This window comes from Nelumbo nucifera, chromosome 1, assembly GCF_055504915.1.
Source record: "Nelumbo nucifera cultivar China Antique chromosome 1, China Antique-T2T, whole genome shotgun sequence".
Taxonomy (NCBI): Eukaryota; Viridiplantae; Streptophyta; class Magnoliopsida; order Proteales; family Nelumbonaceae; genus Nelumbo; species Nelumbo nucifera.
Window position 1 is genome coordinate 203,549,226 of NC_142649.1, and position 23,333 is coordinate 203,572,558.

The 23,333-nt window shown below is 39.9% G+C and overlaps 1 protein-coding gene across 9 annotated transcripts in view; it reads right to left on the minus strand.

Moving 5' to 3' along the window:
- LOC104609816 (tRNA/rRNA methyltransferase (SpoU) family protein) overlaps window positions 1-23,333 on the minus strand; it is a 119,040-nt gene that overhangs the window by 54,850 nt on the left and 40,857 nt on the right. For all 9 annotated transcript variants that reach the window (XR_737327.3, XR_737326.3, XM_010276197.3 and 6 more), the window contains 4 exons: window positions 19,652-19,789; window positions 19,292-19,534; window positions 17,466-17,593; window positions 6,396-6,519 (listed from right to left, as the gene is read on the minus strand). Coding sequence is in view for 7 of the 9 variants with exons in the window: in XM_010276197.3 (XP_010274499.1) it covers window positions 6,396-6,519; window positions 17,466-17,593; window positions 19,292-19,534; window positions 19,652-19,789 (633 nt within the window). In the remaining 2 variants the exon portion in view is untranslated. The remainder of the gene's footprint in view (window positions 1-6,395; window positions 6,520-17,465; window positions 17,594-19,291; window positions 19,535-19,651; window positions 19,790-23,333) is intronic.

The following is a 23,333-nucleotide window of genomic DNA, read 5'->3' on the forward strand; positions in this document are numbered from 1 at the left end:
AGACAGACAGACAGAAGCAAGGAAGTTCACTTGCCCTTCCCAACCCTGTGAGAAGAATTCTTCAATACAATCCATTCCTCTCTAGACCCTCTATGGAAAGTGTATCAGCCATTGAGTTAGCTGTACCTGGATTCATCTGAACCAGGTGCAATTTTAACTTTTCTCTTCCCAACGTTTACAGAATAGGAGATGGATGTATGTATGATATGGTGTGTCAATGAGATGTATTTGGAGAGACTTTCTCAATACTATTCACTCCTCTCTAGACCCTCTATGACAGGCTTATCAGTAGGAATGTCAACGGGTTGGGTTCGATAAGGGTTTGCCTCAACCCTAACCCAACACCTCCAGTATCCCAACCCAACACAATTTAACAATATATAATTTCCGAACCTGACCCGACCTATAGGGTTCAACCCAATACCAACCCAACCTGACATGCATCCTTTAAATTGTACTTTTTCTAACACATTTTGAGAACCTAAAAGCCACTAATTTAAGTTGGAAATTTATTTACAGGTTCTAAGATGTCACCTTCTCCATCATTGAAAGAAAAGAAATAAACATGAAAAGGAATTTTGAACTTTGAGGCTATGAAGTTAAATTCAACAAATTACAAGAATACCTGTAGGGGTATCATGACCTGACGGGGCAGGTCAGCGGTTAGCCAAAACCTGAACCCAACACGAAACTGACTCAGGTCAAAGAATCAAAACCCTAACCCAACCTATACCTAAAAAGACCTGACCCTAACCCAACGGGTCAAGCCAGGTTTACCACTTAACCCAACCCATTGACATCCCTGCTTGTCATCCATTCAGTTAGCCACACTCAGATCCATCTGAACCAGGTTTTATTTTAATATTTTTCTTCCTAAGGTTTCTGGGATAGAAGATGGATCTATATGTGCTGTGGTGCTGGTGTCTCAATGAGCAACTTTTGCTTCCCATTGTTCACTGCATCCTCTTTGTATATTCTTCTTATATTCATAATAGTACTTTTTTATTAATAATCAAAAATTTATTAACTATAAAGTAATAAAGTACATATATACAAAATTACAGACATCCACTTCAGAGATAAAACCTCTTCCTTATTTTGTTAAGTATATATTTTCATGATTACGAAATGCACAATGAGATGAACATTTCTTGCATAAAATACACCTGAAGAGAACTGTACGCTCACATGAGTAAGCTCATAAACCATAAAAGTATCTCTTGACAATAAATCCGATTGAAATATGAGGAAGTAGAGAAGAGAAGGAAACAAGAGAGAAAGGAAAAGGAAGAAAGGAAGAAGAAAAAGTTTGGAGCAATAGAACAGTGCTGGCAGCACCAGCTTTTATTATATTATATAGGGCGGCAGAAATAAGAAGGGAAAAGACCCTTGTGCCCCTGCTGTAAGTGAGTACAATAACAGAAATAACAGAAATTAAAAAAAAAACGCTTTAACTAGCCAAACAGACCCTAACACAAATAACTAAAATATTTCAACAGTCCCCCTCAAGTTGGAGCATAGATGTCAATCATGCCCAACTTGTCACACAAATCATTGTGCCGCACATGATGAAGACCTTTGGTAAAGATATCTACAAGTTGTTCTTCTGAGCTGACATATGGAGCACACTTCTCCATTTTCAAGTTTCTCTCTAATAAAATGCTTGTTCACTTCAATGTGTTTCGTCCTATCATGCAGGACTGGATTAGCAACAATATTGATGGTAGCTTTATTGTCACAGTAGAGTGACATAGGATTGCTCACTACAAAACCCAGTTCACCTAACAGATTTCTTATCCACATGATTTTAGCAACCCCATGAGACATCGCTCTATATTCTACTTCAGCACCAGATCTAGCCACCACACTTTGTTTTTTACTTCTCCATGTGACCAGGTTTCCTCCTACAAAGGCACAATACCCACTGGTAGACTTTCGGTCATCGACTGCTCCTGCCCAATCAGCATCAGTATATACTTCCACCTTTAAGTGACCATGTTTCTGGAACAACAAACCTGCTCCGGGAAACTTCTTGAGGTATCTAAGGATCCTCTCTGCAGCTTCAAAGTGAGTTGTCCTAGGATTGTGCATGAACTAAGGACACCCACTGCATAAGCAATATCAGGCCTGGTCATAGACAAATACAAGAGTCTCCCTACGAGTCTCTGAAACTTCTTCACATCTTTCAAAAACTCTCCCTGACTGTCTCCCATCTGATGATTAGATTCAATTGGTGAGTCAATTGGTTTTACCCCCAACTTGCCTGTATCTTCTAGTAGATCTAGTGCATATTTCCGTTGAGAAATAAAGATGCCCTTGTGAGAGCAGGCAACTTCAATTCCAAGGAAATAACGTAAGGGGCCTAGATCTTTCACCTCAAATTGAGTGGCTAAGAATTTTTTTAGTCTCTGCATTTCAGCCTCCCAATCTCCTGTGATCACTATGTCATCCACATACACAATAAGAGTTGTAGTTTTCCCTTCACCTCTTTTCACAAATAGAGTGTGATCTGGTTGGCATTGTTTGAACCCCATCTGTTGAACTGCTAAATGGAACTTACTAAACCAAGTCCGAGATGATTGTTTCAACCCATATAAAGATTTTTTTAACCTGCACACCTTTTGTTCACTGCCTTTGGCACAGAAACCTAGAGGTTGGCTCATGTATACTTCCTCTTCAAAGTCACCACTCAAGAAAGCATTTTTTATGTCCAATTTGTGAAGTTCCCAATCAAGATTTAATGCCAATGAAAGAAGGATCCTGATAGAGTTCATCTTGGTTACTGGAGCAAAAGTCTCTGCATAGTCCACTCCATATACCTGTGTAAAACCTCTTGCTACCAGTCTAGCCTTGTACCTTCCAACAGTTCCATCAACCTTGTGCTTCACTATGAACACCCACTTGCAACCCACTGGTTCCTTCCCTTCAGGAAGGTCCACCAACTCCCAAGTGCCATTTTTGTGTAATGCATCAATTTCTTCCTGCATTGCATCTGTCCATTCAGGTTTAGATAAAGCTTCTGCCACATTCTTAGGAACGGGGACACGGTCCACAAAAGAGAGGAATGCATGGAATGAAGGTGAAACGTGATCATAGGACACAAAATTAGAGATAGGATGATTAGTGGTACAAGATCTAACACCCTTTCTCTTAGCAATAGGAATATCAAGATCATTGATGGCAGGTGAATCAACATTGAGAGGAACAGGCATATCAATAGAAGCAAGTGTACCTGGCTGATGAGACGGATCTGCCTCTAGTGAATCCGATGATGTTGGTTGCATAGTGTCAAGTACCATGGCTCTTGAACTCTAGTGGCTTTTATGGCGACGATGAAAAACCCGAAATGGAGGAGGATCAGGTAAAGGAGGTTGTTGAGTTTGAGCCGCCTGTTTCTCCTCAACCCTACTCTCCCCCTGAGGAGAAACCGAGAAGAAATGTTGATTCTCAAAGAAGGATACATCAATGGAGACATAGTACTTGCGAGAGGTAGGATCATAGCAGCGATACCCCTTTTGAGATAAAGGGTAACCAAGGAAAACACAAGGAATAGCCCAAGGATCAAGCTTACCTCGAGTAGGGGACAAGTTATGGACAAAGTAACGACACCCAAAAACACGCATCGGAATGGTGGACAACAGAGCTGTAGGAAACAGAAGCTGATGCGGGGCCTTATACTCTAGTAACCAAGATGGCATACGGTTAATGATGTATGTAGCACACAAAACTGCATCCATCCAAAAATGTTTTGGCACATTCATATGAATTAACCGGTCATGTGGTTTGAGGCTCTGGAGTCAATAACCCAAGGAGAATCAGTGGTATGAGATGACACATGGAAGGCAGTGGCAGCGTTACCTGATGTAGACGCGAAAGAGGTAGAAGGAGTAGGACCAGAATCCATCTGGCGGAGAGTCCTACCGTACAATTCCAAATGGTCACGAAAGGAGTTGATAATTTCTTCCTTAGGGTCAGAACTGGGATGCCTCTCCTGAGTTACCAATGGACTAGTCTCTATCGACGCCATATTAGCTGAGTTATACTTTTTTTGATTCTGCTGGCTTGGTTTCTTGCCCTGATCAGGTGTTGACTTCTTACCCAAATCCTGTGCCCATTTAGGTTTTCCATGGAGATCCCAACATGTATCTCTCGTGTGTCGTGTTTTCTGGCAGTGAGTGCACCAAAGTTTACTCTTATCATCTGTTCTCTTCTGAGAGTCACCTTTCTTAAAAGCACCTCCGACATTTGTATCTGAATTTCCCCGGACAGCTAGGGCAACTGACTCCCCCTCTACACAATTCATCACACTTCTTCTACTCTCTTCTGACTGCACTAAGGCATACACCTCCTGAACTGATGGCAAGTCTTTACTACCCAAGATCTGCACCCTGATGGACTCATATGAAGGATTCAGCCCTAGGAGGAAGGCAAAGACCCGTTGCTGAGATACAAATGACTTATACGCCTTTGCATCTTCATCACACTTCCAATTCACATTCTGGTAGTGATCAAGTTCCTTCCATATCGATGTCAAATCAGAATAGTACATCGAGAGACTCCTCTCCCCATGCTTGCAAGTAGAGGATTCAGCTTGTAGTTGATATATCTTGGCATAGTGTCTCAGCTTTGAATAATAGGTGGACTTTGCTTGTTCCCATATCTCACGAGCAGTTTCAGCCCACATAAAAGTCTTCCCTACCTGTGGCAGTATGGAAAGCAAGAGCCATGACATCACCATACTATTCTCTTGGTTCCACCTATCATATTCAGCACTTCAGTACTTCGGTTCCTTCACTCTCCCATTAATGTAACCTATTTTCCCCCTAGCAGTGATGTAGAGTTTTATTCCCCTAGACCACTCAAGGTAGTTCAGACCATCAAAGGGAATAACAGCCATGGGGAAACTCATATCCATTCCCCCACTCACTCCATTGTGGCTCCCTGAAATCTCTGAAGTAGCAGAATTCTCAGACGACATGGTAAGCACAAGATTTTTTTTATCTAAACTCTCAACTTAGGATCCCTCCTTATATCGACAAAAGCTCCACACACAACAATTCAGTTCTGGACTTAATCTGAGCACAAAAACAAATAGCACCAACTTCCAAAGAAGAACTATGACGAGACTGATTTTCACCACAGCACTAATCAATAATGTGTAAGTTCCACCACAGCATTAATCAATAAGAGAGATCCTAACACATGAAATCAGACTAAGAGAAAACAGGTCATCTACGACCTACAGTCACCTTTTCATAGGTATAGGATCACACGATCCAACAAATAAAAGATATAACCCTCACAAGAGTCTGTCGACATTTACAGGATCACACGATCCAACAAATAGAAGATATAACCCTCACAAAAGTCTGCCGACATTCAGTGGTTTGGATTCATTTGCTCTCCACTTGGTACACGAAAAACTTTAGGGTTGTACCAGTTGCAGATCTGATTTGATCAGCCCAGATCCAGTCCTCTGTTCCGCCCAGACTCAGCAACTTGAAGAGAAAAAACTTGGTCGCCCAGATTCAACAGCCTTGCTCTAATACCATCTTGACAATAAATCCGATTGAAATATGAGGAAGTAGAGAAGGAAAGAAGAGAGAAAGGAGAAGAAAGGAAGAAGAAAAAGTTTGGAGCAATAGAACAGTGCTGGCGGCGCTAGCTTTTATTATATTATATAGGGTGGCAGAAATAAGAAGGGAAAAGACCCTTGTGCCCCTGCTGTAAGTGAGTACAATAACAGAAATAACAGAAATAAAAAAAAAAAAAAAACGCTTTAACTAGCCAAACAGACCCTAACACAAATAACTAAAATATTTCAACAGTATCCTTGAGCACAACCAGTCAAACGAAATCTTACTCCTTGAACATTTGAACCTTTTCAATATCAACATGCCATCCATGATGCACGAACAAAGTTTTTTTATCATTTTTGGAGGTAGATTCCACAGTCTTCCAAAGATAATCCAATTAATTCCCTTCACATCCCCCAAAAAGACTGCAAAGGAGGTGATCCTCCACTGGATCAGGCCTCAATCCTCAGAGATGTTGGAATTGCTAATAACTTTGAAGATACAGATAAAGAAGTTTTTCTTGGCCATCTAGAAGTCTATAAAAACATTAGGTTACTAATAACTATCCAAGTCCAAGTAAAGGCCTCTGAAGAAATTGGAAAGAAGAAATGATTCCATTGTGACATCATGGCTGCAATCAAGTGTTCATCCTCAAGAAAACCCTACTAGAAACCTCATGTCTAAACTAAGGCAGAGAACAGGCCTATTGACAAAAGGCAGCATAAATAACTAGAATATCTTGAATCAAGAATGAATGCAGAAAATTACAGAGATACACATAAATAGTATAAATCATGTTGACAAGTAGATGAATTAAACCTGGATATCCAAACCATCACATGAGGAAACAAGCGAAGAGATCCTTTCTGATGCAGAAATTCCCAAAACAAATCTAACAGATCGAAGCATGGGAAGCACAGAATTTTCACCAGCATTCTCAAGGCTTCAAAATAATAAAGGAATAAGCTGTATGAGTAAATAAACTCAAAACCCAATTGCAGCATAGCCTTCAAAATAAATATTGTTCTGGCTTGAGAGAAATTTGCCAACAAAATGAGCAACTACAATGGAAACATTAACATGCAGAACATCATGTAACTACAAAGAGCTTGAGGCTGAAAATTCATGAATAAATTAAGTGGTTTATGGTTGCAAAAGTATATATTTGTAAATTTTTCTACATTTTTCTTTTCAAAATTAAAATGATAAAAGACCATAATGATAAGGAATAGGCCCTAATTTTTTTTCCTTTTATCAGTAATGGAAGTTATTGAAGATCATAAGAGGGTAACTGTACACGTATAAAGAGCCTCAAAGAAGGAACAAGAAGAACCCGAAAAAAAAAGAACCACCCATATATATATATATATATATATATATATATATATCAATACTCAAAATACATATACAGATAAAAATATAAAGTTTATTCTGGCATGGATGAGCCCTGATACAATTTGTATCTTCCCAGTCTGCTCTTGGCCAAGCTACCTGCTCATGAACTAACCAACCTTGGTATCCAACTGAACAAGATGCACATCCTAGAAGCTAAGACACAAGCTTGTTGATGCAACAGCATGCACTTGGTCAGATCAGTTTGAGCCTCTTTGGAAGCTAACAGAACTGAAGAGAAGGAAGCAATGGTCTGGAAAAGACTTTTGCCCTCATTCAAATCTTGAAGGAAATTTACATAAGAATTAGCAAAAACTAAAAGCGGGGTCTACTTATGATATATTTTTTATTGAACATGTAGGAGTACTTTGAAATATAATCAGATTAGATTTTTAACCAAAAAAGAAAATATGATGAAATATTAGATGAGAAACAAAAGTAGAGAGAGAGAGAGAGAAGAGAAGAGGAGGAAGAGTGACAAAAGAGTGAGGGAAAAATCTTCTTTAGGGATGCGTGTGCAGCCCCAATCTTCATTATTTATGTGATGAATACATGGCAAAAATACCCTGCTGCCTACTAATGAGTGTACAACTTGTAAGATAAAACATGTAAGAACATAGGATGACAAGGATGACACACCAGCATTCATAAAACAAAATTAAACTTCTCAACAGGAGTCTCATGAATAAACTTTTTAGAATTTTAATGTTGTCTCAAAATTGCTATTTGTTGTAACTTTTGGACTTACCAGTTATAGTAATCTTCATAATTACTATTTTGGTAAACACACATTTACTATTTTTAGTAATTTCTGGTGCTTTTAAAATCTTAGTGGGATCAGTAAAGAGTTATTAGAGTTGTTTCAACAATTAGTGTCCTCATTGGAGTGTCCTTACGGGTCATCCATGGATTTGTCTTAGTTTTAAAACAAGTATAAGTAGCTTTGAGTCAATTTCTTAGTCCAAGTTGGAGCCTGTAATGGGACATCCAAAGTTCATAATAGGAGTGTAAGTGAGTCAAGCCAACTCGCAAGCTACACGGGCTCGGCTCGCCAAATACTCAAACTCAACTAAAAGATTAGTTAGTCGAGCCAAGTTCGAGCTTCGTAATACTCAGCTCGAGTAGCTCGGCAGCCTAATTGAACTTAATATATTTTTATTTATAATATAAATAAACAATTTTATAATCAAGTTTGCTAATATATTTTTATTTGTAACATTTTATAATATTGATTTATTTATAATTTTTAATATCTAATCGATTTTTCTAATATATTTTTTATTTATAATATTTTAAATATTAATTTATTTATAATTTTAATAGAAATTTATTTATAATTAGCTCGAGCCGAGTCAAGTTCGAGTATGAAACTCAAAACTCGATCGAACTCAAGTCAAGTCTCGAGCTCCAAGTTTTTGAGTCAAGCTCAAGTTCAAGCCACGCAAAACTTGACTCGACTCAACTCGGCTTGATTACACCCCTAGTTCATAAGTTGAGACTATGAGAGACTTCTTGTGAGAACTAGGTGATGAGAAGAAAGACCACTCGGTAAAATGAGAACAAGTGTGTAAATCTAAGGAACAGAGTGGACTAGGCAATGGTAATTTGATTAAGAGGAATGCAACTCTACTAGGAAAGTGGATTTGGAGATTTCCCCTAGATGGTGAAAGGCTATGGCACAAGGTCCTTGGAAGCATTCATTATTTGTCAGAAAATGGCAGGGATGCAAAATTAGTGCCTCACACTTCATCAAGCTCCCTTTGGAATGCAAGAGTTGAGGTACTACCAACTTTTATTAATTTCACTCGTTTTGATGTGGGGTGTGGGAATAGAGTATTGTTTTGGGAGGACCTTTGGATTGGTGACTTTCCCCTTGAAATACAATTCCCTATTCTATATCCAACCATAAGTCTGAAGACTCTGAACTAGTTTATAAATTTGGTATAACCTTTGCATATGGGTTAAACAAGGATTTTGGTTTCAAGGAATTTGAGGGATAACGAGTGTGACTTCACCCTTGTTCTCTTACTGTCAAAGTTTGAAAATGTCTTTTTAGATCAAAGTTCATCTAATGGTAGAATTTGGCCTCCATCTCCTGAAGGTCTCTTCTCTTCTGCCTCCTTTTCCAACCAGAGTCCATTTGAACTCCTTGGGGGTGAACTTCAGTAGACAAATCCGGACTGTTATCAGTCCAATTCTTGATGCAGATTAAGAAGAAAAAAAAAGACTGGAGAAGAGAAGAAGAAGAAAAAGGGAGAAAGAAGAGAGAAGAGAAAGATGAGAGAAAGGAGTGATAGGCTATAGCTGCCGCCCCACTCATCTATTTATAATAACATTAAAAATAAGATGGCAATTACATTAAAGCCCCTACTGCTTACATAAGCAAATAACTAAAAAACAACTAATAAACTAGCATTGCTAACAGCAGCCTAACAACAAATATAAAAAAACTAACAGCAATAGTGGGGACCACAATAAATAAAATAACAGCACTAATTATTGCTCTACATCTCTACACTCCCCCCTCAAGATGGGAATAGATATTTATCATTCCCAACTTACGTAAATATGTTTCCAACTTAGCTTTTGAAACTGTCTTGGTGAAGAGATTAGCAAGCTGCATATCGGAGGCAATAAAGTGTCGATCCACCTCAATATGTTTAGTTTTGTCATGCTGTACCAGATTGTGGGCAATGTTAATAGCAGCCTGTTTATCATAGTATAGCATCAAGGGTTTCTCAGAAGCAATTCCCAGTTCCTCAAACAAGGACCTCAACCATAATACTTCAGCAACACCATGTGCCATAGATCTGTATTCTGCTTCAGCACTGGGACGTGCTACAACATTTTGTTTCTTACTTTTCCAAGAGACAAGGTTGCCCCCTACAAAGGCACAATACCCAAAAGTAGACCTCCTATCATCAAAACACCCTGCCCAATCAGCATCTGTGTAGACTTCTATCTTCATGTGACCATTATTTTTGAAAAGTATGCCTTTGCCTGGACATCTCTTCAGGTAAGCAAGGATCCTCTTAACTACAAGAAGATGAGTGGTTGTGGGAGAATGCATGTACTGGCTAACTACACTGACTACATAAGAAATGTCTAGTCGGGTGAGGCACATATAAAGCAGTTTCCCTACAAACCTTTGAAACATAGCCTTGTCTTCAAGGGGCTCCCCACCTTTAGTTCTAATCTTGTGGTTTTGTTCAATGGGTGTGTCAGCTGGTTTAACACCTAGTTTTCCAATTTCCTCCAGAAGATCAATAACATACTTCCTTTGAGAGACAAAAATTCCATGTTTGGACCAAACTACTTCAATACCCAAGAAATAACATAGTTCTCCGAAGTCTTTGACTTCAAATTCTTTGTGAAGCAGTTGTTTAAGAAAGTCAATCTCATGGGTATCACTCCTTGTCACCACAATATCATCCACATAAACAGCAAGTAGAGTCAAGGAGGAGTCTATCTTCTTAATGAAAAGAGTGATTGGACTTGGGCATAGTCGAATTTTCCAAGAGCTAGTCTAAATCTGTCAAACCATGCTCTTGGTGATTGCTTCAGTCCATATAAGGCTTTATTCAACCGACAGACCTTCTTCCCTACTTCTATACTATAGAATCTAGGAGGTAACTCCATGCATACCTCCCCTTGCAGATCACCATTGAGGAAGGCATTTTTAGCATCCATTTGGAACAATGGCCATGGGAAATTTGTTACAATGGACAATAACACTCTGATAGTGTTCATCTTGGCTACCGGTGCAAAGGTCTCCAAGAAGTCTATGCCATAAGTTTGTCTAAACACTTTTGCAACTAATTTGGCCTTATACCTCTCAACAGAGCCATCAGCATTATGTTTTACTGTAAACACCCATCTACACCCAACCGGTTTCTTCCCTTTCGGCTGATCAACCAATTCCCATGTATTATTTTTGAGAAGAGCATTCATTTCTACCTTCATGGCATCCTTCCACTGTGGTATTGAGAAGGCCTCTTGCACTATCCTAGGAATGGGAGTGGCAGAGATAGATGCCAAAAAGGACTTTTAGGATGGAGGCAAATGGTCATAAGTCAGATATTGAGAAATACAATGTGTTGTAGATGAAGTGCAATGGCGTTTCCCTTTACGGATAGCAATTGGAAGATCAAGATCATCCAAAGGAGGTGAAGGCTCAGTAATAGGAGGCATCTCATTAGGTTCAGTAATGGGAGATATCTCATCTAGAGTAGGATGTGAGGAAGCTGTAGTACCTAGATCCGGAGCCGCAGAGGAAACTGGAGCTAGCCTGGACTACTGAGGACCGATATCAACTTGTCTCCACCGCCTATGAAACACCCTCAACTCCCTACACTTTTGACAACCCTCCTCATTACACTCCCCTTCAGTAATTGGGACAGGTAAAGGAATTTCTGAGTGGGTAAACCCATCTCACTACTCTCCCTTTGAGAAGAAACTCTGTGATAGTAGGGAACATCCTTAAAGAAAGTCACATCCATAGAAACAAACCGTTTACCAGAAGTAGGTTCATAGCAACAATATCCCTTTTGATTTTGTGCATACCCAAGAAATATGCATTTGGAAGCTTTAGGGTCAAACCTAGAATGATGAGGTCCAAGAATCTGAACAAAACAAGTACATCCAAAGGAGGGGAATAGTGAACAAGTCTTTATCGGGACATAAGAGGATGAGTGAAATTTTCATGTCTAAGACCCGAGAATGAACCTTATTGATGAGTTACACGGCTGTATGGATAGCATCCCCTCAGAAACGTATAGGAACATTGGAGTTTAGCATAATGCTCCTAGCTACCTCCAATATATGCCTATTCTTTCTCTCAGCAACTCCATTTTGTTGAGGTGTGTGGGGACAAGTGATCTAATGAATAACCCCATGGTCAAGGAAATACGAGGTCAAGAGTTTTGCAAAATACTCTTTGGCATTATCTAATCTGAAAGTTCCGAGTCAGAGTAGGGACCATTTGATGGAAGTTCCGAGTCAGAGTAGGGACCTCATCTCGAGAGTGCAAAAGATAAACCCATGAAAATGAGTGTAGTCATCAACAAATAGTAGAAAGTCCGGTACCCCCCCCCCCCCATAGCAGTGACATGGTATGGTCCCCAAACATCAGTATGCACAACTTCAAAAGGAATAGTACTTCTTTTATTGCTCAAAGAATAGGTTGTTCTACAATGCTTTGTAAGTTCACAACTTTCACATTTTAAACTACACATCTAGACTGACTCAAATAAACTGGGAAACAAACTCCTTAAAGACTTAAAAAACAAATGACCCAATCAATTATGCCAAAGCATAATCTGACTTATAGACTGAGAAACAAAAGACCTTCTAACTTCTTGATCTTCCCATGTAGACACCCTCCAATCAAGTAGATTCCATTCGTCTCACGGCCAGTCCCAATCACCTTTTCTCCAGATCCTAAAAAATACATCGATCAGGAAAAAAAGTCACTGAACAGTTTTGATTTTTAGTGATGCTACTAACTGACAATAGGTTAGTACTAAGTTTAGGAACATGCAAAACTGAGGACAAGGAAATGGCATCTGATAATCTAATGTCTCCCTTCCCAGAGATGAGAACAGGAGATCCATCAGCAATGGATACTCTATCTCTACCAAAGGATAAGCAAAATGTAGTAAACAGAGAAGATAAGCATGTCATGTGGTCAGATGCACCTGAATCTATGACCCAACAAGGTCCATTATTACCTGGGCTTGAAACATGATATGCTGATGCCCGTGTACCTGAATGAGCAAATGTCAAAGTAGGAGTAGTAGAAGTAATCAGTGGCTGAGATGACGGAGCTGAAGTACCAACTTCACTTTCTAACTAAGCCAGAGCAGCCCAGACAACAGCTAAAGTGTCTAGGGATGTGGCTCTTGTGCTAGAAGAGGAAGCACCATCAGTAGTGACAGCCACATTGGCATTCCCTCTTTTATTTCTGATCTTTGCTGGCATTAAATGAGGATATAACTTCCAACAAGTGTCCCCGGTGTGCTTCAGCTTCTTACAGTGGTCACAAACTATGTCCTTCTTATCCTCCTCTTTGTGTCCTTTTCCTTGTCACCCCCAAATTTCGGTTTTACGGCTGTCAAGGTTGATTCCATAGGTTGAAACAGTGAAATTGCAACATAACCTTCTTCCTACTTTCCTCACTATGCACTAAAGAATAGGCCTAAGATAAGGTCACACTCTCCCTTGTTAGTAATTGTTGTCTCACAATATCATAATCTGAATTCAGACCAGCTAGGAATTCAAAAACCCTATTGGTTTCAACTTGTTTTCTATAGGTTTGTGCATCCTTGTACCTTTCCCACTCAATAGTTTCTAGATGATCAATTTCATGCCATAAGGATTTCAAAGTGGAAAAGTAAACTGAAACCGGCTTCTCCCCTTGTTTGAGATTATTTACTTCACATTTCAGTTCATAGGCCCTAGCAACATTGAGAGGCTGAGTAAGTTTCCTTCATCACTTCCCAAATCTCCTTAGTTGTTATTGCCCACAAATAATTGCGGCTAATATGAGGCTGCTTAGAGTTACACAGCCAAGTCATGACCAAATAGTTCTCTTGAACATATTTGGCATATGAAGGGTCTTCCTTGGCTGGGGTTTTTACATCTCCATTCACATAACCTAACTTCCCTCTGCCCCCAATTGCCATCATGGCTGACTGAGCCCATTCCAAGTAGTTAGAACCATCAAATTTAACATTAGTGATCTGAAAATTGTTTTCTCCCACGTTTCTAGGCCCCAAAACCCCTTCCCCTTGAGTCTTAAACTCAACTCCTGCCATTTTTGTAAAAGGTTTATCACGAGAAACCAGTTCTCAGCAAAGGAATTCCCCAAAAAAACAGGTTTGGAAGCTGAAACAGGTCTAGAATTCACTTAGAGAAGAGAGATGGAAATAAGATGAAAACCCTAGGCAACCAACCTAGGGGTGATGGCAATTAGGGGTGGCAACGAGCCGAGCTTTTTACGAGTTGCTCGAGCTCGGCTCGGCTCGGTTTCAGCTGAGCTCGAGCTCGAGCCCAATTCAGTGGCTTGATTGTTAAACTAGCCAAGCTCGAGCCTAGTAGAGCTCGACTCGTGAGGCTCGCGAGCCGGCTCGAATATATATATATATATACATATATATATATAGAGAAATAATATATATAATAAAAATATTATAATTATTAATTGTTATAATTCTTAATTTTTTAAATATAAAAAAATAAAAATTATATATAATTTTTATTTTTATAAAATACTTTTTCTAAATATTTTTATAATAAAATATTTATAAAATATAAAATGAGCCGAGCCGAGTCGAGCTCGAGCTTATGAACTCTTGATTTGAGCCGAGCTTGAGCTCAAGGTTCTAGCTCGAACCGAGATCGAGCTCGAGCTCGAGCCTTGTACAATAGTCTCGAGCCTGGTACTATTTGGCTCGGCTCGGCTCGAATCAACCCCTAATGGCAATCACACCTTGAACTTGGCAACCAAACCAAATTCTGTAGAGAAACTTTCTTGTTCATTAGCAAAAACTGTTTTCAAATGAGCCATACAAGCTTAATAAAAAGAAGCTTTCAAAGGAAGAAACTTGCCCCCCAAGTTAGCTTGCCCAACAAGCCACTTACAAAAAAGCTAGATTAGACTAAACCTGCCCCAAACAATTACAAACATAAATCCAAACAAATGGGAATTACTAGACTAAGAATTATTAACAAACATAACCCCCCCCCATGCAAAATTACAAAAGTACCCTTATTGTCTAGAAATGTAAGAAAGCCATATAAGTCCTATCCAGCAGCAAACTCAACCACACCAAAGAGCATCTTAAGGTGGATTGTCATTATCTCTCAAGATCCCTCTTATACCAAATGGACCAAGGTTACCTTGGCTACTTCCACCAAAATTCAGTTAAACAAAATCTGCATATCTACAATAATACCCTTCTTACACAAAAAGCTTCTAACCACTGCTGTGCTGACCAACTTCTCCAAAAGTCATTGAAGGTGAAAGACTAGAACATATAAGTCATTCTCAACCAATGTATTACCCTTGTCATTTATTAATCTCTTGTTCTTTTGTGTCTTGCATTTGGGAATTTTTCTGTCTTCTCTTTGCTTGCAAATGGATTAGAAACCACCAAGAAGTGGTGGTAGCTTTGTCTTCAGGACCAATTAGCTATGGAAATTCAATTAAGGCTGAAATAATGACTCTATTACAAGGGTTGAGACTAGCAATACAGCTTGGTGTTAAGGATTTGGAAATTGAAGGAGATTCAGAATTAGTCATATCCTAGACCAAGCAAGTCAATTTGGCACCTTGGAACTATAGACATGCTTTCGGGGAAATTGACCTCCTAGCAAAAAAATTAATTCTAAGTTCAGATGGGCAAGAACTGCAAATGGGATGGAAAATGTATTAGCAAAACAGGAAGTTGACAGACCTCTTTTATTCTGGGTAAAAATGTAATTTGATGTGACTATGGCCGGTTGGAATATTCCAACCAGAGTTTCTAGAAAGATTATATGGTGCATTTCAGAAAAGTAATTAGCACCAAATAGGTATTTGGGCCAGATTAAGGGCATGTATGAGAATCCAATGACAATATAAGAACATATGTGAGAGGAACATTAGAAATTTTAGTAATTATGAGACTCACCAAGGCTCGACACTTGGCCCTTACTTGTTTGCACTAATCATAGATGAATTGACTAACATATTCAATAATCCGCGACAAAGGAACAATTGAGGATGTCATGTCTGTCACCTACAGAGTTAGAGCAGAATGAGCAGAATGGAAGGGTGCACCAAAAGTCCCATGTGATAGGAGAATACCAGTTAGGCTAGCCAAAGTAGGCAATCAAGAAACATGTCAAAAAAATCAAGTATGGCAGAAATACAAATGTTTAGATGGATGAGGGGAAAACTAGAAAGGATGGGATCAGAAATGGACTTATTTGAAGGAACCTAGGAGCTGCTCTTGTGACGACAGTAGTTGATAAAAAAACATAAAATAAGGGAAAGTAGACTAAGATGGTATAGTTTGCTCACATGCAAAGAAGACCATCTACAGAACCACTGAGAAGAAGTGATCTGTTACACATTAAGGGTCCAGAAGAGCCAGAGTGGGAAACCAAAAATGCACAGGCTGTAGTGAGAAACAATTTGATGGCCCATAATTTATCAATGGTATGGCATGATGGCATGGAACAGTGTGCAAAGTTGGAACAGGACTCATGTAGTGAACCCCATGTAGTTGGCAACTTGGTACAAAGGCTTAGTTGAGTTGAATAAGTCCTCTCAAGGGTAGAATTTTTAGAATGGATAACAGAAGTGGGGACTGGGGAAATGTTAAAATAGTCAACAGCCTCCATAGGAGACATCACGTGCTCAGCTTAACCAGAGACAACTAACCATCCATTATTGCCTGGCTACCGAAGGCATCTTCCATGGAAGGTGCATGAAATGTTTGAAAAGAATAGACAGTAATATGGAATATGATGCCTTTGATATATTTTGGCCAATGTGGCAAGAAAGAAAACATTTATTTCGTTACTGATCAAAAAAAGAAAGAAAATGCTCATACGTTTTTAAGGAAATGCATTATAACTCTTATTTGTTTTTTTCTTTTTTATTTCGAGTTCTGACAGCTTGTTTACGAACTCAATTCCTGATACATAGTTTTATTTCATGCATTCCCATTGCACAACGCCTTGTTTTATTTCATGCATTCCCATTCCACCTGCACCCCAAGTTCCAGAAGTTCTCAAATTATTCACAAAGCAATTTTTTTGTCCTCTATACAATATGTGCTGAAAAAACAACCAATGCTCAAACCTTCATGCTAAGTTTCATAAAGAAGTTCAAGTTCTAGATCAGTTTATTTTAAACCTTTATCTTTACAACCTCAGGTCAACTGTGCAGTTCTTTGTAGTTTAACCCAATAACCACTCCTAATCAAATTGTTCCAATCTGTTAGCCAAACTTTTCTATATATATTTTCTCTGTATCAATACAATTATACTTCACCTCTTGAAAAAATCATCTCCTAATAGTAGATTTAGAAGCAACCTGCCACCCTCTAACAAATGATCCACCACAAAATTTATGAATCCACTCCTACTCAAAAACCTAATAAGCAAAGCTGATGGTTACCATATCAGTAATAATTGCCATGGAATTAAGGTTTATCAAAGGAAAAACATGGAATTTCTCTCCTCCAAAATGCTACACAAAGCAGTTGCTATACTCCACTTATACAAAACCATTCTCTTTCTGGATCAAAGAGGATGAAAAAAAAACTGAACTCAAAAAAAATATGTATTGGAAACTTGGAAAACATTACAAGATGGAGCTTCTCAATTCTCAACTAATCATTACAAATATTTGATGAGGAAAACACTACCTAGATGAACCGCATCCAATTAATGTGGCATGCTAATAGATACAATGGTGACAATAGTTGAGCGTATATGGTTCCTTACCTCTCAATAATATCAGAAAAAATGCATCTAAGAGCTGCATCTGAGAAAAAAGTAGCATTATTGCACAGATGAACCCCATTCTTGATGGCATGGTATGGGATTGACAATAAAGAGTCAAGACAGTGCCACTGAAACAACAGCATTATAGTTATAAGTCATCTTTTAACACCAATTATATCAGGGGCTTATTAATACTCATAAGTTGCACACCATCTTTAATTTAATGCTTAATAAAGACTTGAATGTTACCAATCAACAAAAAAAAAACAGCTGCAAGACTGGTAATGTAGATAATAGCAAGAAAAAAGAAAAATGTAAAGCAATAATTGTGACATCAGATATGCCAGTAATTATGATAGAGAAGTGAATAATTTGTTAATAAAATTTTCCTTCTATATTGATGATGCACATTTTGGCAGCTCCCAGTTGGCAGGTGACTCGGATGCCTGGCTGAATAATCCCTACCTGGAATGTGGCTTGGATGCCTAGCTTAATGGTTCCTACCAAAAAGGTGGCTTGGACGCCTAGCTGAATGGTGACGAGCTGGTGAGGTGGCTCTGATGCCTAGCTGAATGGTGACAAGCTGGAGAGGTAGCTCTGATGCCTAACTGAATGGTGATGAGCTGGAGAAGTGGCCCTGATGCCTAGCTGAATGGTGACGAGCTGGAGAAGTGGCTCTGATGCCTAACTGAGTGGTGACGAGCTGGAGAGGTGGCTCTGATGCCTAGCTGAATAGTGACGAGCTGGAGAAGTGGCTCTGATGCCTAACTGAGTGGTGTCGAGCTAGAGATGTGGCTCCGATGCCTAACTGAGTGGTGACAAGCTGGAGAGGTGGCTCTGATGCCTAGCTGAATGGTAACGAGCTGGAGAGGTGGCTCTGATGCGACTTGCAAGGAAACAGTGTCAGAGTGGCCAGGTTGCTTTACCCGGGGTGGGCACTCTGATGCTTAAGTCAGCGAATCAGAGATTTTTAAGATAGCTAAATGTGAGAGAGCTAGAAAGCTGCGAGAACTAAATCGCGCATCTCCCTGGGTCTCAGGGGTTGATGCCCTTATATAGCTGGGCTGCTGTGGGTCTCGCGAAACGCTCCCAGAATCCTCGGCCCACAACGTAGGGGTCTGTTCCACTTTAGAAGGAGGATAACGTGCCAGTTAATAAGGTTTACCATTTCCCTCCGATTAGGGTGGGATGAGGATAAGGCCTACAATTACGCGACGTGATCCCGAAAAGTTCGGAGACAACTGGCAAGCTTCTAGAGATGTAGGTCGCCAAGTTGCTAGGTCAGCAGAAGAGGTAGGCCGCTAGGTTGGCGGTAGAAGTAGGTCGCCAGGTCGGCGGCAAATGCAGGTCGCCAGGTCGGCGGCAAATGCAGGTCGCCAGGTCGGCGGCAAATGCAGGTCGCCAGGTCGGCAGCAGAAGTAGGTCACCAGGTCAGCAGCAGAAGTAGGTCGCCAGGTCGGCGGTAGAGGTAGGTCGCCAGGTCGGCAGCAAAAGTAGGTCGCCAGGTCGGCGGTAGAGGCAGGTCGCTAGCTGGACCCCATTTTGGCTAAGGCAAGTTGTCGCCTAGGTGATGCTGGGATGCAATCCAACTGTACTGATATGCCATGTGTCATGATGTCAGTGGAGGGCCAAATCTGCCCTCATCATATATCTTTAGAAATTGCAGAACTTCATAATACAGAAGTGAGCATAATAACATACCTCTAAGGATATGGCCCCTGATAGAGTGAAATGAAGACGATTCATGTACCCCCATTCATTTGAAACCATTTGAAATAAGGCTTTTACTGAGAAGAGTTAAGTTCAGAATTGTATGAACAACTTACCTTCCAGTTCATCAAAACTGCCCTTCGACTTCGTGCCAAAATTCCAACCGCAAGGAGATCATTGATGTTATTAAGAAAATTTGAAACCCAAGAATCCAGCAACGGCTTGCCCTCTAATTTAGGCAGCAAAGATTCATCATTGGTCATTATTGAATTAAAATCCCACAAAGGAAAAGCAGAACCTAGTGCTTTCAAAACAGGAACCAATGCTTCATATGATGCAAGACGAATTTCTGCTCCCATCTGCTCTGGGACATTTCAAGAAAACCAATACATGGAAGAAACGAAGAATCATGGAGTAATCAATAAGAAATTTCTGCACATTGAAAGTTCATATAAAAATTCCACCATAAAGCATACCTCTGAATCAAATGTTGGACAAGAAATAATTCTTGCAAATGAACGCCATAAGAAAGTAAAAGCATAACCAAGAAAACTGTCATTTTGGAAACGAGCACACCAAGATGAGATGGATGCAATAGTTCGAATGGACTCTATCTGTCAAAAGAAACAAGCGTCAATAAAGAATAATTACATTGAAGTTATAGACATTAAGTGGATCAGTTGTAGACTGAGAAACCATGTACTGATTAAAAGATGTAGAAAATAAATTAAGGCATATCCAACATCCAAAACTGATGAACCAGCAACGGTCAAATCACGTGGCATTACACTCAGCAGTCCACCCAAGAAGAGGCACAAGGAATTCAAGCATTCACCCTAAAGACAGAAAATATACAAATAGAAAAGTACAAGAACTTTTTTTTATCAGCAATAGAAAAGATTGTATTAAATTAGAGAAAAGCAAAGGAAAATACAACTTTGGGTAGCCTCGGCTACCCCATTACAACTTAACAATGTGCCCTATTGACCCCTTGTTTTGCTAATTGATCTGCCAGGCTGTTATCCGACCTTGGCACCCACCAAATATTCAACTGCATGTTCCTTGACAGTCTTCTAAACTTCTTGATCTCATTTTTTGAAGTACCATGGAACCTTTTCAGGCTGTTTCAGCCAACATATGACTACTTTTGAGTCTCCTTACAATTATTAGCTTGCTAGCTCCTATCTCAAAAGCTTTTTGCACCTCAAACAGCATTGCATTCCATTCAGCTGTTATGGAATCCCCAGGATTAAGTGAACCTGAGTAAAGTCCCAACATTATTCCACTTTCATTTCTTATCACCCCTCCTATTCTCAAGGGACCTGGATTACCCAAGCAACTTCCATCAAAATTCAGTTTAAAGAAGTCTCAAGTGGTGAATATTTGCCCTGATATTCCAATATAATAAAACTGACTGAACTGTTCGACCCGGACGGTTGAACCACTAACCCAGAAACTGGTGGCCACAGCAGTTCCATTTCCGGGTTGGTTTTTAGAACCTTGGTAAAAAGCCATGGCGAAACCATTAGGGCCAGGAGATTTAAATCTATCCAACAAGTACAAGAACTTTTGTTGATAAATGAATAATAACATAAGGGGGGAGCTAAACTCTGTAATAAGTTGTGTGCATATGATGAGGTCAAAAAGAATACCACGATTTAAAGAATTTTCTAGCAAAAAGCTCTGAACTTCGATATCCCGAGGAGTTCATGGCTGCATTGAATTTTCAATCAATTATGACATGGAGGTTGACAAACTGGCAAATGCAACTTTTCCTCATTTAATAGTTGATCCTCAATGTGTTTTCCTTGGGTCTACCTCAAGGCAAAGCGCAAGGCATAAACATCACATGTCTTTTAAATACTAGATGCAACTATATACTTCTTTATCCTTTCAAAAATAAATAAATAAATAAGCTAAAATCAACAGAAGTTTGGTCAGGTGTAGCCCTAGTTTGAAACAATCCTCCTAATCCTGGTCTAGACAAGCTATCAGCTAGCAAGTTTGACTGGAAATCCATCTAAACTAGTTCTTCACTCTAGACATCAAAGCCCTAGACTCTCCAATATGATGTCACAATTGAAAGGTGTTGAGTGGGCAGACTTGTGTTTAGTTTATTTCCTTTTAAATTAAGATGTTGTTGGGCCTTGGGCCCATTAGTTTTTATTTTTTAAAGAGCTGTAATTACTTAGGTTGAGTTGCCGCCCTACTAAGGGCATCTTTGTAATATCTCATACTTAAGTTAATTATAAATAGAATGAGGGGCTGGCGGCTAGGGTTAAGTCAATCTATCCTAGTCGACCATCTTCTCTTTTCTTCCCTTTCTTCTGTCTCTTGCTGAAATCCCCAACTTTCTACTCTTCCTTCACAAGAAGCTTGGCCGAAATCAGCACATAAGGTTTTCTACTTGGTATCAGAGCGGGTTGAAGGTTCTTGAAGAGATTCATTCCTGCAGCCCTAGATCGGCCGACTGCATGGAGATTTAAGAGGCTGATCGAAGCTTTCAGGTAAGCCCAGTTTTTGGATTTTCTTGGTGGATCTGTATGCCCTGTAGCTGGTCTAGGGTTTCTCATCAGAATCAGGAAAAACTGGAGAAAGGGGAAGAGTCTTGATTTTGTTGGACTCTTCAATTTTGACCTAGGTAGTGGCGCCCTATTTTTTTAGGGTTCCTCTGGGTTTTTGTAAGGGGCGATTCAAGTTCCATGTGGTTTGGAGGCCTCTAGAGAGGGTGGTTGCTTCTTCTCTCTCTTCTCCCCATCCCACCGAAAAGGAATCTTTCGTGAGAAGAAAGTCTAGGACACCAAAGGAGTGTCGTTGGTTCCAAAAGGTATTCTGTTTATTCTTGTTGCATTTTTTAGTTGTTTTTTGTACCTCTTTGAGACACATGGAGGGACACAGAGTTGAATATAAGCTTGGGAATGAAATGGGACCAGTGGGAGGAGGTGCTGGAGACCCCTTCGGAGCCGGAACCATTACTACAGTTAGGTTGGATGGTACAAATTACTTGGAATGGTCCCAATCTGCAAAGATGGCCATTGGGGCTCGGGGAAAATTGGGGTATATTACTGGTGAAGAGGTAAAACCCGAAACTGGCAACTCCCGGTGGGTGCAAGAAAATTATATGGTAATGACATGGTTGTGTAATTCTATATTGCCACATATAAGTAAAAACCTTTTATGGGCAAACACTGCTAAGGAGATATGGGATGGGATGGCAGAGACCTATTCACAGAAGGAGAATGTTGCTAGGGCTTATCAACTAAGAAATCAGATTATTGCTACTAGGCAGGGAGATAGATCTGTTGCAGCTTATTTTTCAGTCCTTAAGACCCTGTGGCAGAAGATTGATCATCTAGAGACCTTTGCTTGGGAAACCACCAAGGATGCAGCTACCTATCAAAGACACTTAGAGAAGTATAGGGTGTTTGAATTCCTTGCTAGCCTTAACCCTAAGTATGACATTGCACGACAGCATCTTCTTTCCAGGGACAGTGTCACTCTCTCCCAAGCATATGCATTCGTGTCAGGAGAGGAGTGCAGGAGGGATGTAATGATGAAGAATCTCATGACTGATCAGTCTGCTATGGTAAGTGTTGTGAAACCTAAACAGAATGGCAATGAGAACAAGAAGGAAGACAAAAGGGACTTAGTCTGTGACTACTGTAAGAAACCGAAGCATACAAGAGATACTTGCTGGAAGCTTCACCCACAACTTGTGCCGACCAGATTGAAGAATAAGAAAGGAAATGCACATATGGCAGTTACTGGTGACACTCTGGCCCCCCCTACTACAGCTGCCTTGGAGTCTGTTGCAGCTATTGCAGTAAGGGCCGAGCTTGAGAGATTTGGGTTACTTCTGAATCAGAGGGATACAGCTAGTTCCAATTCAGCCGCAACCGGACAACAAGGTACAGGTAGCACAGGTGGAACTCACTCTACCTCCCTTGCCCACACAGGTAGTCCACATGTCACTGCAAACTATGTTTCTGCTTCAGGTAAGGAGAGATCTCCTTGGATTATAGACTTTGGAGCCTCAGAGCACATGACCCATTGCTCCACCATTTTCTCCTCTTACCAGCTCAGTTCTGGCAGAGATAGGGTCTCCACAGCTGATGGATCCCATATTCCTATTGCTGGGAAGAGATTTGTCAAGATTAA